The 15,447-nt window shown below is 38.3% G+C and overlaps 1 protein-coding gene across 2 annotated transcripts in view; it reads right to left on the reverse strand.

Moving 5' to 3' along the window:
• Window positions 1-823: 823 nt before the first annotated feature.
• Window positions 824-15,447, reverse strand: part of LOC114666644 (zinc finger protein OZF-like) — a 31,660-nt gene continuing 17,036 nt past the window's right edge. For both annotated transcript variants that reach the window (XM_028821584.2, XM_028821591.2), the window contains 2 exons: window positions 11,984-12,502; window positions 824-8,391 (listed from right to left, as the gene is read on the reverse strand). In XM_028821584.2, coding sequence (XP_028677417.1) covers window positions 7,436-8,391; window positions 11,984-12,332 — 1,305 coding nt within the window. In that variant the 5' untranslated portion in view covers window positions 12,333-12,502 and the 3' untranslated portion in view covers window positions 824-7,435. The remainder of the gene's footprint in view (window positions 8,392-11,983; window positions 12,503-15,447) is intronic.

The following is a 15,447-nucleotide window of genomic DNA, read 5'->3' on the forward strand; positions in this document are numbered from 1 at the left end:
AACTTCAAAACACAGCAAGAGAGAAAAGAATGGGAAGTTAAACTCATGCTAAAATGTAATACATTACAACATGGATTGAATAAAGGGAAGAGTTTTATGGCCAGATATGAGGATTGTTTACATCTCTCAGAATGACAGACAACCTGTCTACAGAGCCACATTGTTTTGAAAAACCCATTACAAACTTCAAAAGACTTTGTTGGACAGTTATCTTATCCAAAGATCTTGACTATACGTTGTTCTTCTCTCTCTCTTGTTAAATTAACCCTAGCCTGAATAAATCTATTAATTTTTTACATTAATTTAAAGATTTACTCATGTTGTTTCTTGTCCTAGAGTGTGTATATAAACACAGGGAACTCCAGTCTCTGTATTACATCTTGCCTGAAGAAGGGGCCCGAGTTGCCTTGAAAGTTTGTATATTGTAATCTTTTTAGTTAGCCAATAAAAGGGGTCATTTTGCTTGGCTTCTCAATACATTCATAATGGCTAACATGATACAATACCCTTGTACTACAAATTAAGTATTGAATTAGTCCAGTGGATTTTAAAATGAGTTCATCAGGAACACAGGGACACAGTTGGAAACTTGTTTTGGGTAAATTTCATACAAACATTAGGAAGTTTTTCTTTACATAGAGAACCACTGACACCACCAGGTAGTGTGGTGGACAGTAGCCCTTTAGGGACTTTTCAAAACTCGACGTGATGTTATTTTGGAAGAATTAAGTGGATAGGACTGGTGAACTTTGTTGGTCTGGTTGGCCTGTTCTTTTCTAGATTGTTCTAATGTTCTTATCATCCAGATACACACAAGTCAAACTTCCATCAATATTTAAGGAATTTATTTAAAGAATTCCAGAGAAATGAGCACAAAAGATCAAGGAAGGCAAAAAAAATGAAAATCAAAAATAGCTTAAAGCAAACAAACCCCGAAAACAGTAACCATAAAAACAGTACACTGATCAAAGCAGGGTTGAAGCCAATAAATCAAACAATGAAAGATTCACAAATCCAAATCAAGAATCACAAACAGAAAATGCCATTCTTCTTTAATACAGCTGGAGTAGTACCCTAGGGGCAGGTGGCCCACCCCCTTAGGCTCTACATATAGGGGAATAGACATAAAAGAAACACAACCATTACATGTTTTAGTAAGATAATACAAAATTAAAAAATAATAATAAGCACAGTATGAACAAAAAAACATTATTATATAAACACAACAAAGACAACAGGATCCATAACATGACATTAAAAACATGGACTTGGTTAAAAATAATATTTAAAAGATAACAAAACTATTAAATAAACAAAAGAAGATACACAAGCCAGGGATGGAACCCAAGCTGAAACACAGCAGGCAGGAACTTTCCTAGGATTATAACTTTTAATTGATTGAGGTTACCAAATATCTTATGTTGTTTCACCAAGTGCAGTTGGTTTCCAACATGTCGGTCACTGCAGCTGCACCCTTTCAGGTTATCTACAAGTAACAGGCAGCTTACTACTTGAAGATCTCGACAGATCTGAATACGGATGTCAAATCCGTGTCTACGTTGCACCAGGCCAAACAGCAGAGGTAACAAAGAATCTTTCTGGAATTTCCACCACCTTATTTTGGCATTTTGGGCCATACTCTGATCTTTTAAAACAGTAACGATACAGTGTCCCTTGCCAATGATGCATCACGAAGTTTATCTCGATGGTCATAAATTTTGTTCATTTGAAAACATCCATCAATTCCATTGCTAATGAATGCTGTTTATTTCATTCAGTCATTGCTACATTCTTGCATCACTCCACAAGTATTTTGTTCATTGTCATGACACATGAACTTTTTATTCCTTTTTTCTTCAGCTGCCCTTATTTGATCATAGCTTAATTACTTATAAGTTCTGATGCCATTGAGGTCTGTGAAGAGGGTAGCTCTTTGATATTTTTGTTTGAAAGGTTGGAGTCCACCCCTGGGGTGGTGGTTTGTCCACATATATTCAGGGGATTTCAGTTTGGGTTGATGGGTTGGTTATTGTTGAATGTTCTGCTTTGTGCGAAATAAAACATTTTCAGTTTGTTTCCGAATAGTATGCCATGTAACTTTTCTATCGAAATCTCAATTTTTATGCAGGTTTAGGGAATTGGAGCTTGTCATTTACAACTGGAAACGTCAGGCGCTCAGGTGTTAAAGTATATAATATTACTTTTTGGAACTTCATTTTAAGGAACATCACTCCCTCTAGTCATAATTTGCTGCCACTTTCTACTTGATCCAATATTAAATTACTAAATAACATTGATTTTTTTCATTGTAACAAGAACAGTTTTTTAAAGAAGCTCAGAAGTGTTGAATGCCACCCAGTTAGCTTTTACTTCCGTTAAAGGTTGGCTTTGCTAATCCTTAAATATGAGGAAGTCTTTAGTGCCGTTTTATTACATCTTCTGTCATTTCTATGCACTTGTCTGTGTCATTGAGGTCCAGCTGGGTGACATTCACTGTATCACTTATCTCATATTTAAGGCACATCTCCTGCATGCGTTTGCGTGTTTTAGTCCATTTTTGAAAATGGATGTTTGTGCCATTCAAGAGTAGATTCCATTTTGAATCCACTCCATTTACATTATTAGAATTATTTTTATTCAGCGGTGTTTGTTGCTTTAATTCTGAATTTATTCTCTCAAACATGAATTGTTCCATGGGTCTAAAAATTACTACAACTTGTAGAACGGTCCTCCGTATTCAGCACAACAATATGGATTGTTTTTAGTGTTCCTTTCAGTGTGGACAACTGTGCATGAAACTCCCTGCCTGCTTAACTAGGACAAGTACCAGCACATTTAAATTAGAAGGTGAGATCTTATATAACGTTTAACTTTATATTTTCTTCTCAGATAATAGTCTCTCTATTATATAAAAAAATCTTGGGACGAGACTTTTTTCCGGCGACAAGACATGATCTTTTGAATAGAGACAGAGACACTTTCATGTCCCGCGAGACAGGCATGTCACATCATACTTACAACCTTTGTAAGCAAGTCCCGTGATACACACGTCGAGATAATGGAAGTAGGAAAATTCGAAAGTCTCAAAAAAAGATGACATTAGCACAAACAAACAGAAAATATTACTGGGTGAAATAACAGAAAAGCGAAAAGAGATCGCATAGTGTTGGAGGACAAAAGGACAGGTGCTGTACAGGCTGTTAAACATTCAAGGTGCCCGCTTGAAATGCTGATCACGCGGAACAGAAACAGCAGCAAGCCAACAGCTGATCGAGCAAAGAGGACATAAAAGAAATGTATTTGTTTCCCATTGTATCACCGTTTAAGAGGGGTTTCAGAGGAGTGACCTCCTCTCCTTGTGGTGCGTTCGGGGCTGGGGGAGGTGAAAGAAATGAGCAAGGGGGCGAAGGCCCCTAGTTTACATATAAAGAAGTCTTATTACTATGAAGCACACATTTACTTAAGACTTGTAATGATTAACTAGTTTGGGACCTTTGCATGGTGGTTAAGGGCATGGTAATGTTTAAGGATTTAGCATGTATTTGTGTGTTCATTGCTGTAATTGAAATGCTTCTTGTTATTAAATATGTGGTGTCGTGATGAACTTAACTGCTCTCAAAAGTTAGTCTCAATAACACACACTTATTATTCAAAAGTAGTGTGAAAAAAGAGGAAGAAAAAACAGAACTGATGCTCATAAGGCAGTGCACCATTAGTTAGCCAATGAAATACCATTTTTTTATTTCTTTGGAGTGGAAAAGAAGAAAGATGGTGTGGAGACACGAAGAGAGATTATGGGGAGAGTTGAAGTGATGGTGGTATTGAAGGTGGGCTGCAGGCAACTCTGGACAAAATTCCAAACCCTGTGCCGATGATCGCCCTCGTTTTACAGGGGCCGCATCGCAGCTGATCCAAAGCCAATTCCCCAACACCAGCTCTGTGGCTCATGCTTGATTTAACTAATGCTCTGACATTCAGATAATCGTGTGGGACCGGCCCCACTTTGACGATTGTACTCTATTCTGTGAGGGGGCCCACACCGCTTCCCCAACTCAGACTATCATTCTAAATTCACATGGGTGATGGGTCTAGCAAAACTCACAGAGGTGGAAACCGAGGGTCACACCAAATTCAAAGAGGGTTGACCTCCCAGTGGGTCACAAACACACTGGAAAGAGAAAATTGGTTCACAACATCATAAAGGTTGAGAAATAAGAAAAGGTGGTGCAAAGAAAGCATGTATTAAATTTGAGAGAGTGGTTATGAATTTTTTTTATATATATTATGTTCATGGATGATAAATTAGACTGGACTGCCAATACTGATGCGCTGTGCAAGAAAGGACAAAGCCGGTTATACTTCCTTAGAAGGCTGGCTTCCTTCAACATCTGCAATAAGATGCTGCAGATGTTCTATCAAACAGTTGTGGCGAGCGCCCTCTTCTACGCAGTGGTGTGCTGGGGAGGCAGCATTAAGAGGAAAGACGCCTCACGCCTGGACAAACTGGTGAGGAAGGCAGGCTCTATTGTTGGCATGGAGCTGGACAGTTTAACATCTGTGGCAGAGCGAAGGGCGCTCAGCAGGCTCCTATCAATTATGGAGAATCCACTGCATCCACTAAACAGTATCATCTCCAGACAGAAGAGCAGCTTCAGCAACAGACTGCTGTCACTGTCCTGCTCCACAGACAGATTGAGGAGATCGTTCCTCCCCCAAACTATGCGACTCTTTAATTCCACCAGGGGGGGTAAACGTTAATATTTAACATTATACATAGTTATTGTCTGTTTTTTTCACCTGTATTATTATCATTCTTTAATTTAATATTATTTATTGTATCAGTATGCTGCTGCTGAAGAATGTGAATTTCCCATTGGGATTAATAAAGTATCTATCTATCTATGTTGATGTGAAGCATGAGGAAGTACTGAGCAGGTTGATTCACTGGAATGTATGAATGCAATTGTAGAGAGCTCTGCTTGGAAAAGTTGTTGAAAACTGCAGCAGCAAAGGTGGGTGGGGGTCTTGATTTTTATTGCTAGGTAAAAGAAACAAGTAAAGGAGAAACTGCTTTTATTGTGCACAGAAATTAAGGTATCAGCTTTTCCATGGCTGCAATGTGAAGGTCTTGTGTTCTACCAATGATAACAATATGAAGTATGACAAAAGGTCCAGGTGGACACTGTGAGTAGCCGGTGGATTTATGTGTAGCATATGAGCTCCAACAAGATTTTCACACAGAATAACAAGGGTAGACAGCATTAGGAAAGAGAGGGATAACACAGGTATGACAGTTTGGTGACCAGATTGAGATGGTTTGGGCTCGTGCAGAGGAGAGATGAGGGGAAAAGAATGTTGACAATGGAACCACCAGGCAAGAGGAAGGCCAAAGAGGACGTTGATCGATGTGTTGTGGGAGGATATGAAGGCAGTCGGTGTGTCGGAAAATGATGTAAAAGACAGAGATAGATGGGAGACAAATGATCAGTTGTGGCAACCCCTAAATGGAGGCAACCAAAAGAAGAAGAAGGTAATGAGCTCCAGCACAGTGTGCCGACAATGATTTTTCAAGGAATTAACTCTGGGCAAGTAATTAATGTAAGATAATCTAGGTGGATATTTCCTGAACGTGTGCTTATTTTTATTTTTACATATCCATTATTGTGTTGAGTATTAATAATCTGTGTGCTTTGAGATATAAATAAGCTAATAAGGGGATAGCTGTGCGTATATGTGTGCACGAAACAAAATGTGTATATTGTATAGTTAACAATATTATAACAGCAGATATAATTATAATTCATTGCACCCGCTGCTTGTGTTTTATTTAATTTGATTGTTTTAGATGTGCATCCCACCAGTAAATTTATCCTATATTCTAAATAACAAGTCAGTTTAACAGTAGGAGGGATACATAGTAAATAAACCTAAATGATAAAAGAAACATATCTCTTAAGATTAACCAGTCATGCTATGGAAAGCCTTACTGTTCACAGGCCAAGGGTCCACTGGCCAGGTGTAATTAAGGATGTCCATCCTGGAATTCATTGGGAACGATGGCTGAATATTTTCAGCAACAAAATGAAGACTTCTTATGTGCAAGGATACTTTGCCACGGTCCAAACAGTCATGTGGTTCACATGCAAAGCTGCTGAATTTGCACCATGCACTTGTGGTTGTGCATCGATTTCACTACTGGCATAACGCCAAAAAGCAAGAAGGCCAGGATCTAAATTTCTGATCCAGTTGACTGCCCCATTTTCATTTTGCTGTGGTCTATTGAGGAGATGCCTGTGGAAACCGAAGAGGAGGAGGAGGAAAGTGTCACCTTCTTGTAAGTCTGCAGAGATGTAAGTATACGACACTCAGAGGTAGGATTGAGAGAGTTTATTTAGAGTACAGTATCTTATTTATGATGGAATAAACCAACCTCACAACAATGAACCAATCTCAGTAGTTTCATTCTTAAGGTCAGTTTATTTTCACTGGTACACTTGTGGTCTTGCCAATTGCTTTTCCTTTTCAGTTGGTCCAACCATTTGAACTTGTATCTGCTGTCTAACAGGTTCTGCTGCCATTGTCTGATCCCAACGCAGGGGAGTGCATCATGCCTTCCTTTTTACAAAATTGTAGTTTTTATAACTGAGGATTTTTTTTTTCCTTACTTCATGTTGGGGTTCTTTCAATGCATTTTGTTCTTATGTCTGCAGTACAAATGATTACTGCTCTGTAAGTTTCTATCGTAAGTTTCAGTCGGGCCCATGTCTGTTTCTTGAAATTATATTAGATTTTTGGTATGCATTGGGTGCACACAATAGTTTTTGTAGTTTAGTGTTTAGTTGGTTTGTAGCAAGTCTATAATTCCAAAGCTGTATGGTAAAGTGGGAATGTCTAGGTGGGTAATGGTCTAGATTTTACTGCACACTGAGAGAACTCCTGAGGATCATCATTATCTTACAGATGTATTCTTTACCATTTTTCTGCACCTTCTTTTATCTCCTTATATTTATAGCATTTTTCCAAGTTTGAATTTCTGAGGATTCCTCCACCAGTCTGATATCTTCACTGGACTGTTAATTTCCCATTGAAGTCTCTTTGGCACTCATGTTAAGCACAAATCTCATTTTGAAGTCTGCTCTTCTAGGTGCTTGTGGCTGGAGCTCTTTAGTATCAGGTGGTCTGTAAATAGAAGGGAAAGTGACTATCTGGTGGCTTGGTTGATTTTGGGTGCTAATTTTGAAAACATGAGTGAGGTTACTAAGAAGTGAGCTTAGTGGAGTTCGATGGCTATTACACAGTGGCAGGCATTTGACAATCCAGACATGAGATATGTGATCAAAGGTTTTTTAAAAATATACAGTCAATCCATGCCACACTCAGGATTCTGCCTCTCTTAAAGGTCTCCATAATTACATTATTAATTTTTCTCAAGGGGTTAACCAGTGTGAATTCTTATGTGTCCCTGAAGATTACCTTTTTGTGCAAATTGTTTTCCACATTCAGTGCAGCAGTATGGCTTCTCTCCAGTGTGAATTCTGATATGGGTCAGAAGATTGCTGTTTGTAGAGAATCGTTTGCCACATTCAGAACAGCAATATGGCTTCTCCCCAGTGTGAATTCGCATGTGGGTTAAAAGGCTGCTACTTCTGTAGAAGCTTTTGTTACAATCAGAACAGGAATATGGCTTCTCCCCAGTGTGAATTTTTCTATGGTTCTGAAGATTACTCATTTGTGAGAATTGTTTTCCACATTCCGAACAGTGATATGGCTTCTCTCCACTATGAATTGTTTTGTGTCTCTGGAGATGGCCACTTTTGGAGAAATGTTTCCCACACTGTGGGCAGCAATATGGTTTCTCTCCAGTGTGAGTTCTTCTGTGGACCCGAAGTCCACTTTTATCAGAGAATCCTTTACCGCAATCAGGACAGCAATATGGCTTTTCTCCCGTGTGAATTCTTGTATGGGCCTGAAGGTTGTTTTTCTCATAGAATCCTTTGCCGCATTCAGAACAGGAAAATGGCTTCTCTCCTGTATGTATTCTTTTGTGGACCTGGAAATGGCTTTTTTTCAAGAACTGTTTGCCACATTCAGAACAGCAAAATGGCCTCTGTCTTGTATTACTCCATTTAGGTGTGGTTTCAGATTTTTGTTTATACGTGTCATTCTGCTCTTGGTAGACATAAAAAGGTGCTGAATTTGTGTCAGACACATGCTGACTGTTGATTGCGTCTACCTGTTTCACAGAAGACAGTGAACTATATGGGAACAAGTTTGGCATCATGATCTCTGCTGCAGATGTCAGTTTTTCCAGGTTTTCATTTTGCTGGGGTCTACAGTTAAGAGACGTCTGAGGAAATGAAGATGGGAAGAAGGTGCCACCATCTTGAAAATCTGTAAGGATATATAAATGAACAATGTCATGCACATATAAGAAGTCCCAAAATAGAACTAACAAGGGGTAATCATTTAGTGCACAGTACTTCATTGCTGATGAAATTAATCCAACTCACAGCAATGAGCCAACTCCTGTATTTTCATGTTATTAATTAAAGAGTCTTTATCCTTTAGTTGCAAACTCTTTTGATTGATGTTTTAAGGATCAAAAATTTAAATTGGAAACATTGACGTAGAGAAAAAAAATTTGAAAGTATTTTAAATGTAAGCTGCCTCCCCAATCCCATTACTTTGTTTTGCTAACAGGTCACTGTGTGTTGAATAGCCTCCCAATATCTCCTTCTTCAGTGTCTTTGTTACCCACTCACCAAGTACAGATCAGTTGAATGCTCTGCCCCTCTCTTCACTCGAGTGTCCAAAACATATGGCCTCATTTCTAATGACAAAGCTACAAAAATCTATTGATGGCTTTCTGCCCAAGGTGCTTTGGTATCAGGTACACTTATGAGACACCTTGTGTTAGAACATGGTGTTTGTTATAGACAATCTGTGACTAGCACAGAAATCCATTAATAACTCACCATTATGGTTCAGATCTGGCACGCTGTTCTTCCCAATCATGTCCCTCTGGGTATCTCCGTCTTTCCAAAAGTGATGGGAGGCTTGCTGGGCGACTTCAACTGAGTCAATGGCCAGCGCCCTTTTCAAGCACCTCACGCACTTTCTCCAAGAAGGCTGAATAATCTGAACGGTTGTTTGGTGCATACACACAAACAACAGCTACAGTTTTCCTCTCTGTGACACGTAGTCACACTGAGGCAACCCTCAACTCCAACTGGGGTCTTGTACGTATCCTCACATACATATATATACATATATATACACATACATACATACATAAATACATACTAGGGGGCTTTGCCGTCTGCTTGCTTCGTTCGCCTACCCCCGGGCCGGCGCCCACCTCTTTGCAGTTCTGCCGCTCACGTATGGGGATGCAGAGGTACAATTTAAACAGATTATTATGCATATGTAACAATTCCCATGAAAATAACAGACCTAACTATTTTACATTACAGCGAGTAATTAACCATAGTAAAAAATAGTAAAACGTAAAAATTTGAAAGTAAATTATGTTTCATGTTGCATTAGAGGTATTCGTTGCATAATATGATTTTGTTCTGTTTGGCTTTGAAATTAACATGCAAAAACCTTTTAAACTTACACTTTTACTGTAAAACTTCAGTAAAAACAATTTTTTGAATTACATTTTCGTCAATATATGCTTGGACTTTCATCATGACAACACGACATTCAACTGCCCGTGAGTGAATTTTGTTTCTTTCTCTCTATGAAATAAAATGACTTTTTCAAATGTTTGGCTTTGAGATTTGTTAATTGTCTTGCAAAAGCTGTTCTAATGGGAAAATGTTAACGTTTTAATACAAATGGCATATCAACATCTCCTTTGTTGTCTAATGTTATTCGCGGAAGATGTACTACATTACCTTTCCTGGATACATCCTCCTTTCTACAGTAATTCGTGCAGTAGAAGACTGGATGGTGTTAACGGTTGTAGATATTCTACAGGATGTTGTAAGTTGATGTTTTCATCTTCCACACGATTACCAACAACTGTTTCAGCATAGTCTATTGATACGCATTTAACCAATTCGCAGTGTAACCAATCGACAAATTTCATGTTAATTTGTTTGACTTTTTCGTTTCTTGGTGCTAGGATTGCCTGTGTACTCATTTCTTCTGTTGATAACCACAGTACAAGACCGACATAGCAGCACATGAAGCTGCGCAGAGGAGAGCAGCCAAGTGCAACCCAGGACATAAGGACATGTCCTGCTCTGACAGACTCATAGAATTAAACCTGCATGTGTGGGAAACTTAATCCAGGTATTTAAAATTCTCAAAGGCATCGATAAAGTACATCCAGCAACAGTCTTTCAGCTTAAGGGTGAATCACATCCTCAAGGACATCAGTGGAAATTAAGGGGAAGTGTATTTAAAATTGATGGTAGGAAGCACTCCTTTCCTGAAAGATTTGTGAGACTCTGGGATAAATTACCAAGACATGGAGTTGAAGCAGAAACATCAACAACCTTGGATCTGGATGAGATATTGGGACAGCTTAGCTATTACTTAAACCGGCTTTATGGACTTAAGGTCTCCTCTCGGTTGTCAACTGTGTTATGAAACCAAGGATTGGGGGAGACACCACCACCCAATTCAGAAGTTTGGTTCCAGAACCAAAGCTATGTGTGGAGGGAACACTGACTATATATAGCTGATAGTTTTCCTACACTCTTTTCCAGCTTGGAATCCTTCCCCACTACAGAGGTAATATTTCAGTTTTCCATAGCCATTTTCCTTTGCCAGAGTCTAGACCATCTAGATCATTCCTACTTGTCCCTGCCACTAAATTGGCATCACACCTGACCCTTACCTTTTCATTTTGCAGGTGGTGAAACCAGAAGCAGAGCCTGGCTGGATTATGTGGGTTGCCCAACCACCAAGCGCTAGTCAGTTAACACTACCTGGTGGGTCATAGCAACTCTATCCCTGTAAGGGTACACCATTTTAATTAGTACCTTCATGAGGGTCATTGTGAACCATTCTTTGTCTAGCCTTTCAGCCCAAACCCGTTTGCCAAGGGAGACTCTACTAGGTGTATAAAGCTCCAGAAAACCTCTCTCTAAATAAAATAAACAATTAAATACAGTAAAGCAGAATCTGAATTCTCTTTATCCCCCAAATGTTTCTTTTTTTACGCTCACTTTCTTATAAGCTACATTGTTTTATTGGATCTTGCTCAATAAAATCCTTGCATATTACCTTGTGCAGCAAACCTTAGAGAATAAAAAGCATGCCTGAAAATACCAGCCTTCCAAACAGGCAACATATATTTAAATACATAATGTTAATAAATAACTTTGTTAAGCAAAACAATGTTGAATTATGTTCTGTAAAATATAAAAAAATAATATCATTTGCATGAATTTCATTGTTAATATTCCAAAAGGTGAAGATGAAGGAACATAAGGAGAAATGTAATTGTACTATGTACACATGACTATAAATGTGCCGTGGCATCAGTTCATAACTGGGTAGGGCAAAACCATAGATTCATATTTTTCAAGAAAGTAAATCTAATAATGTCTTTTATGTTTCCTATTTACTGACAGAAACAAATATTTACCTTTCAATGAAGACAATTGACTAATCATTCAGTACCAAATTACACTTGTGATAGAAAAGGAGGAGTCAAGTCTGTTTGAAATGGCAGGGGAGAGTGAAGAATGAATATCTGACAGATCTGTCTATACTTAATAACCTCTCCTTTGTGCACCTCTAATATCTGCAAACAGAACAATAATAAAATTACAAGTTCTAAATTATACTGAGATAGAAACCTTATTTAGTTTCAAATCTTGCAACATATAGCATATTATAGCTTTTCAGTTTAAAATTCATAAAGCCAAACCTGCCAGTATTCCCAAGTTCAGTGAAAGAGGCCTCACCATGTAAATCACACCAAGCCTTAAACTGAGTGTTTTAGTTTTATTTTAGCTCTTACCTTCTCCAGAGTTCCTTGAATATGATGGTTTCTCAGATATACTCATGCCAGAGTACAAAGATTCAGTCTTCACCTGTGCATTTACGAAGCCTGCTCCAGTTATCTCTTCTTCTGGACACAAATTGTGAGAGACAGTCTCCAACTTAAGGTCTTCAACCTTGACACGGTTTACAGTTTCATTTGTTTCCAAGTCAGTTGTATAAGATGTTGGGTCAGGCTCTTCTTTAATTATTACTTCTTCCCAATCACAATCATCCTCTTTCTTAATTCCATAAACATTTGCCTGAAGTTGCATACATTCCCACTCACAGGCTTCTTCCTTAATGTTAACATTTTGTTTGTTCTCCATAGTAAACGTGGAAAGAAGGCTTCTGGGTAGCACTGTTGTGAGATTCTAGCCTTCCTTGTGGTGTTGTGCAGAGCTACTTACACTTTAGGGTCTTCTCCCTGCCACAATGGTTACAAGTGCATGCAGTCTTTCGGGATGTCAACAGATGAGGTTCAGGGTGTTATGTCAGTCTGTTTTAAACAAAATACAACAGCTAATTAGCATTCACCATACATACATTGTTTCCATCATTCTGATTGGCTAATAAAGTTAGTTACCTCAAGCTTCTAATTCGTATATCCGAGTATTACCACACTTTGTCTTTCCTCTACACCACCAAATTAAAAGTTGAACACTACACTACAGCAAAATAGCTAACAGTACAGAACACAATGCATTAAACTTTACATTCCATCTCCAGAGGCTCCAGGACAGCTACTGTAGTGGAAAATCTTTATTTAATAATCTCTCTATATATAAAATCCAACGTCTGTCTGTATGTATGTCCACTTTTCATGAGAGAACTACTTAACGGATTTAGATCAGGCTTTTTTCTAGAATTTCCTTGAACATTCTGGTTGATTTTGGTCCCCAAGTCCAGTCCTGGAGGGACGCAGTAGCTGCAGGTTTTCATTCTAACCCTTTTCTTAATTAGGGACCTGTTTTTGCTGCTAATTAACCTCTTTTGAATTAATTTTAATTGACTTGCTCCTGAAGACACAGAACCCTTGTTTATTTTTCCTTCATTAGCAGCGAAACAATAATGAGATACAAAATGAGCCAAAACATGACCAGCAAACTGTGACCATCATACAATATCTGAAAATAAAGAAAGGTGAAGGCCTCAGGAATGTTGATCTGCTCAGGTCCTCAAAACATTAACAGAACTCTTAGAAAAGAGAAGAACAACAATTTATGAAATGTCTGCTATTGTGCAATGAGAGCAGCAACAAGCCATGGAATTAAAGAACGGGTTTAATTAACAACAAGAAGTAGAGCCTAATTAAGCAACTGGTTGGAGTGAAATTGGTTAGAGTTTGAGGCCCTGACTTAGTTAGTCTTCACATTTTATTTTTGTTTGGGTGCCATTTAAGGAAAGAAAAGAAGCAAATCAGAGGAACGATGAAGAAATTCAGGGGAACAAATCTAAAAAAACAAAAGTCAATTAAAAGTAATTCAACATTAGTTAATTAGCAGCAAAAACAGGTCACTAATTAAGAAAAGGGTTAGAAAGAAAATTTGCTGCCACTGGGGCCCTCCAGGGTCAGAGTTGGGGACCCCTGATCTAATGTCCCATATATGGACTTATTTGTAATAGATTAACTTGTTATCAGCAATATGCTAAATATAGTATTGTATATTAATCTTCTTATATGATACACTACCGTGGCTGTTAGTTTGTATAATCAACTCTCGGTCGCAGGGCGGCTGTGCGGTGCATGCCGTTCTCATTCTTACCACCTTCGCTGTCACTTCCCCTACCTCTTCATATCTTAAATCATTCTCGAGGCAGATTGAAGACTTAAGTGCCAGCTTAAGTGAAAAGTTAAGAAAAACGTACCACGTAATTGTGACACAAACAATGACTTAATCAGTTTTAACGCGAAAAGACGACGACGAAAGAAAAGAAGAAGTGGGACGTTAGGGTGGAAAAAAGAAGAACTGCTCAGGAAGCAGCAAGCGCATCAAACGAATGCTAAACATACAGAGAAAGAGGATGAAAACTATGAATGCTCAAGTCAAGTGGATTCACTGCACGTTATAGTGCAGTGCGGTGTTACTGGTACAATATAAAGCCTTTGTCTAAGAAAGGACTGTCAGGCATAGCTCAAATTTTAAACACAAGAGTAATCTTGTATTGGTGTGCTCCAAAAATATCTTTGCTTAAATAAATTTCTCATATTACTGTGCCTGAAGAACCTTTTTGTAAAAGTTGAACATGGGTCAGGAGATTTTCTGAATCACTACACTCTTCCAATCCATTATCTGCAGTATATGTCCGCTGCGGAGCTCCCCTACCACCTCACTGACTGTGCAAAAATACAGTTAAGACTAGCCTAGTGAAAGCTCTAAATGAAAAAATAGAAGTGATAAATCAAAGTTAATTTAAATTGAGAAAGTGCTCAGAAAAATCAGAAAATCTGTAATATACAATATATTGGAAACAAAAATCTGAATATAAGAAGTCTCCATTGCTGCAAAATCAAAAAAGAAAACTTATGTAACTTACAGGATGTTGCAAAAAAAGTGTAAATCACAAAAGCCACAGATATGACAAAGGAATGCAAACAATCAGGCAGCGAAAATTAAACTGACGTTCAGGGGAACGATCATGAAAAATGACTCAGAGCTGGAGTTTACAGACAGCAAAAGGCAATTTAAAAAAAAAAAAAAAAGTTTGTATGAGAATTTGAGGATTAACCAGACGATTGTGTCATTTAAGTCTACACTGTCAGAGAGAGGAATCGAATATCGGAGAAAATGCTCAAAGCTTTAAAAGGTAAAAAAGGAAGACAAACGGTCTAAATGTAAACTTGTTTCATTCAGGCCACAAGATGTCACCGTTACACAGTAAAACACTAGTATGTGAATAGAAAGGTCAAAAGCATACCATTAACTTTGAAAATCAGAACAATTTTGACAAGAACAGACCATCCAGCCCAGTAAAGTTTGTTAATCATATTCACACAGGTACTCCAAAATATCAGAGTGGGGATTGCATTGTCTCTAAGGCCCAACACTTTATGAAGAATGTACAGTAATCCCTCACTTATCGCGGGAGATAGGTTCCAAGGCCGACCGCGATAACTGAATTTCCGCGAAGTAGGGACACTATATTTATTTAATTATTTAACGTGTATTTGGACGTTTTTAAACCCTCCCTGTATTGTTTACAACCCACCATTTACTCTATTAAAAACAGGAGCAACTGCTAAGCAATATGAAATCGGTAGATAAGTTTACACTTAATGTATAGCGAAGTACACGTAGCAGCTTTTAGGCGGTCATGACGTCGTCGACCTTGTTGCAAAGATTCCTAAAGCAGATTCCATCCAGACTACTGCCTTATCACGTCCACTTGCAACTCGTTTTGCACCCTGGTTAAAGGACACTGCGGCTGTAGATCTTATATGCT

Source organism: Erpetoichthys calabaricus, chromosome 1 (genome assembly GCF_900747795.2).
Source record: "Erpetoichthys calabaricus chromosome 1, fErpCal1.3, whole genome shotgun sequence".
NCBI classification, from domain to species: Eukaryota; Metazoa; Chordata; class Cladistia; order Polypteriformes; family Polypteridae; genus Erpetoichthys; species Erpetoichthys calabaricus.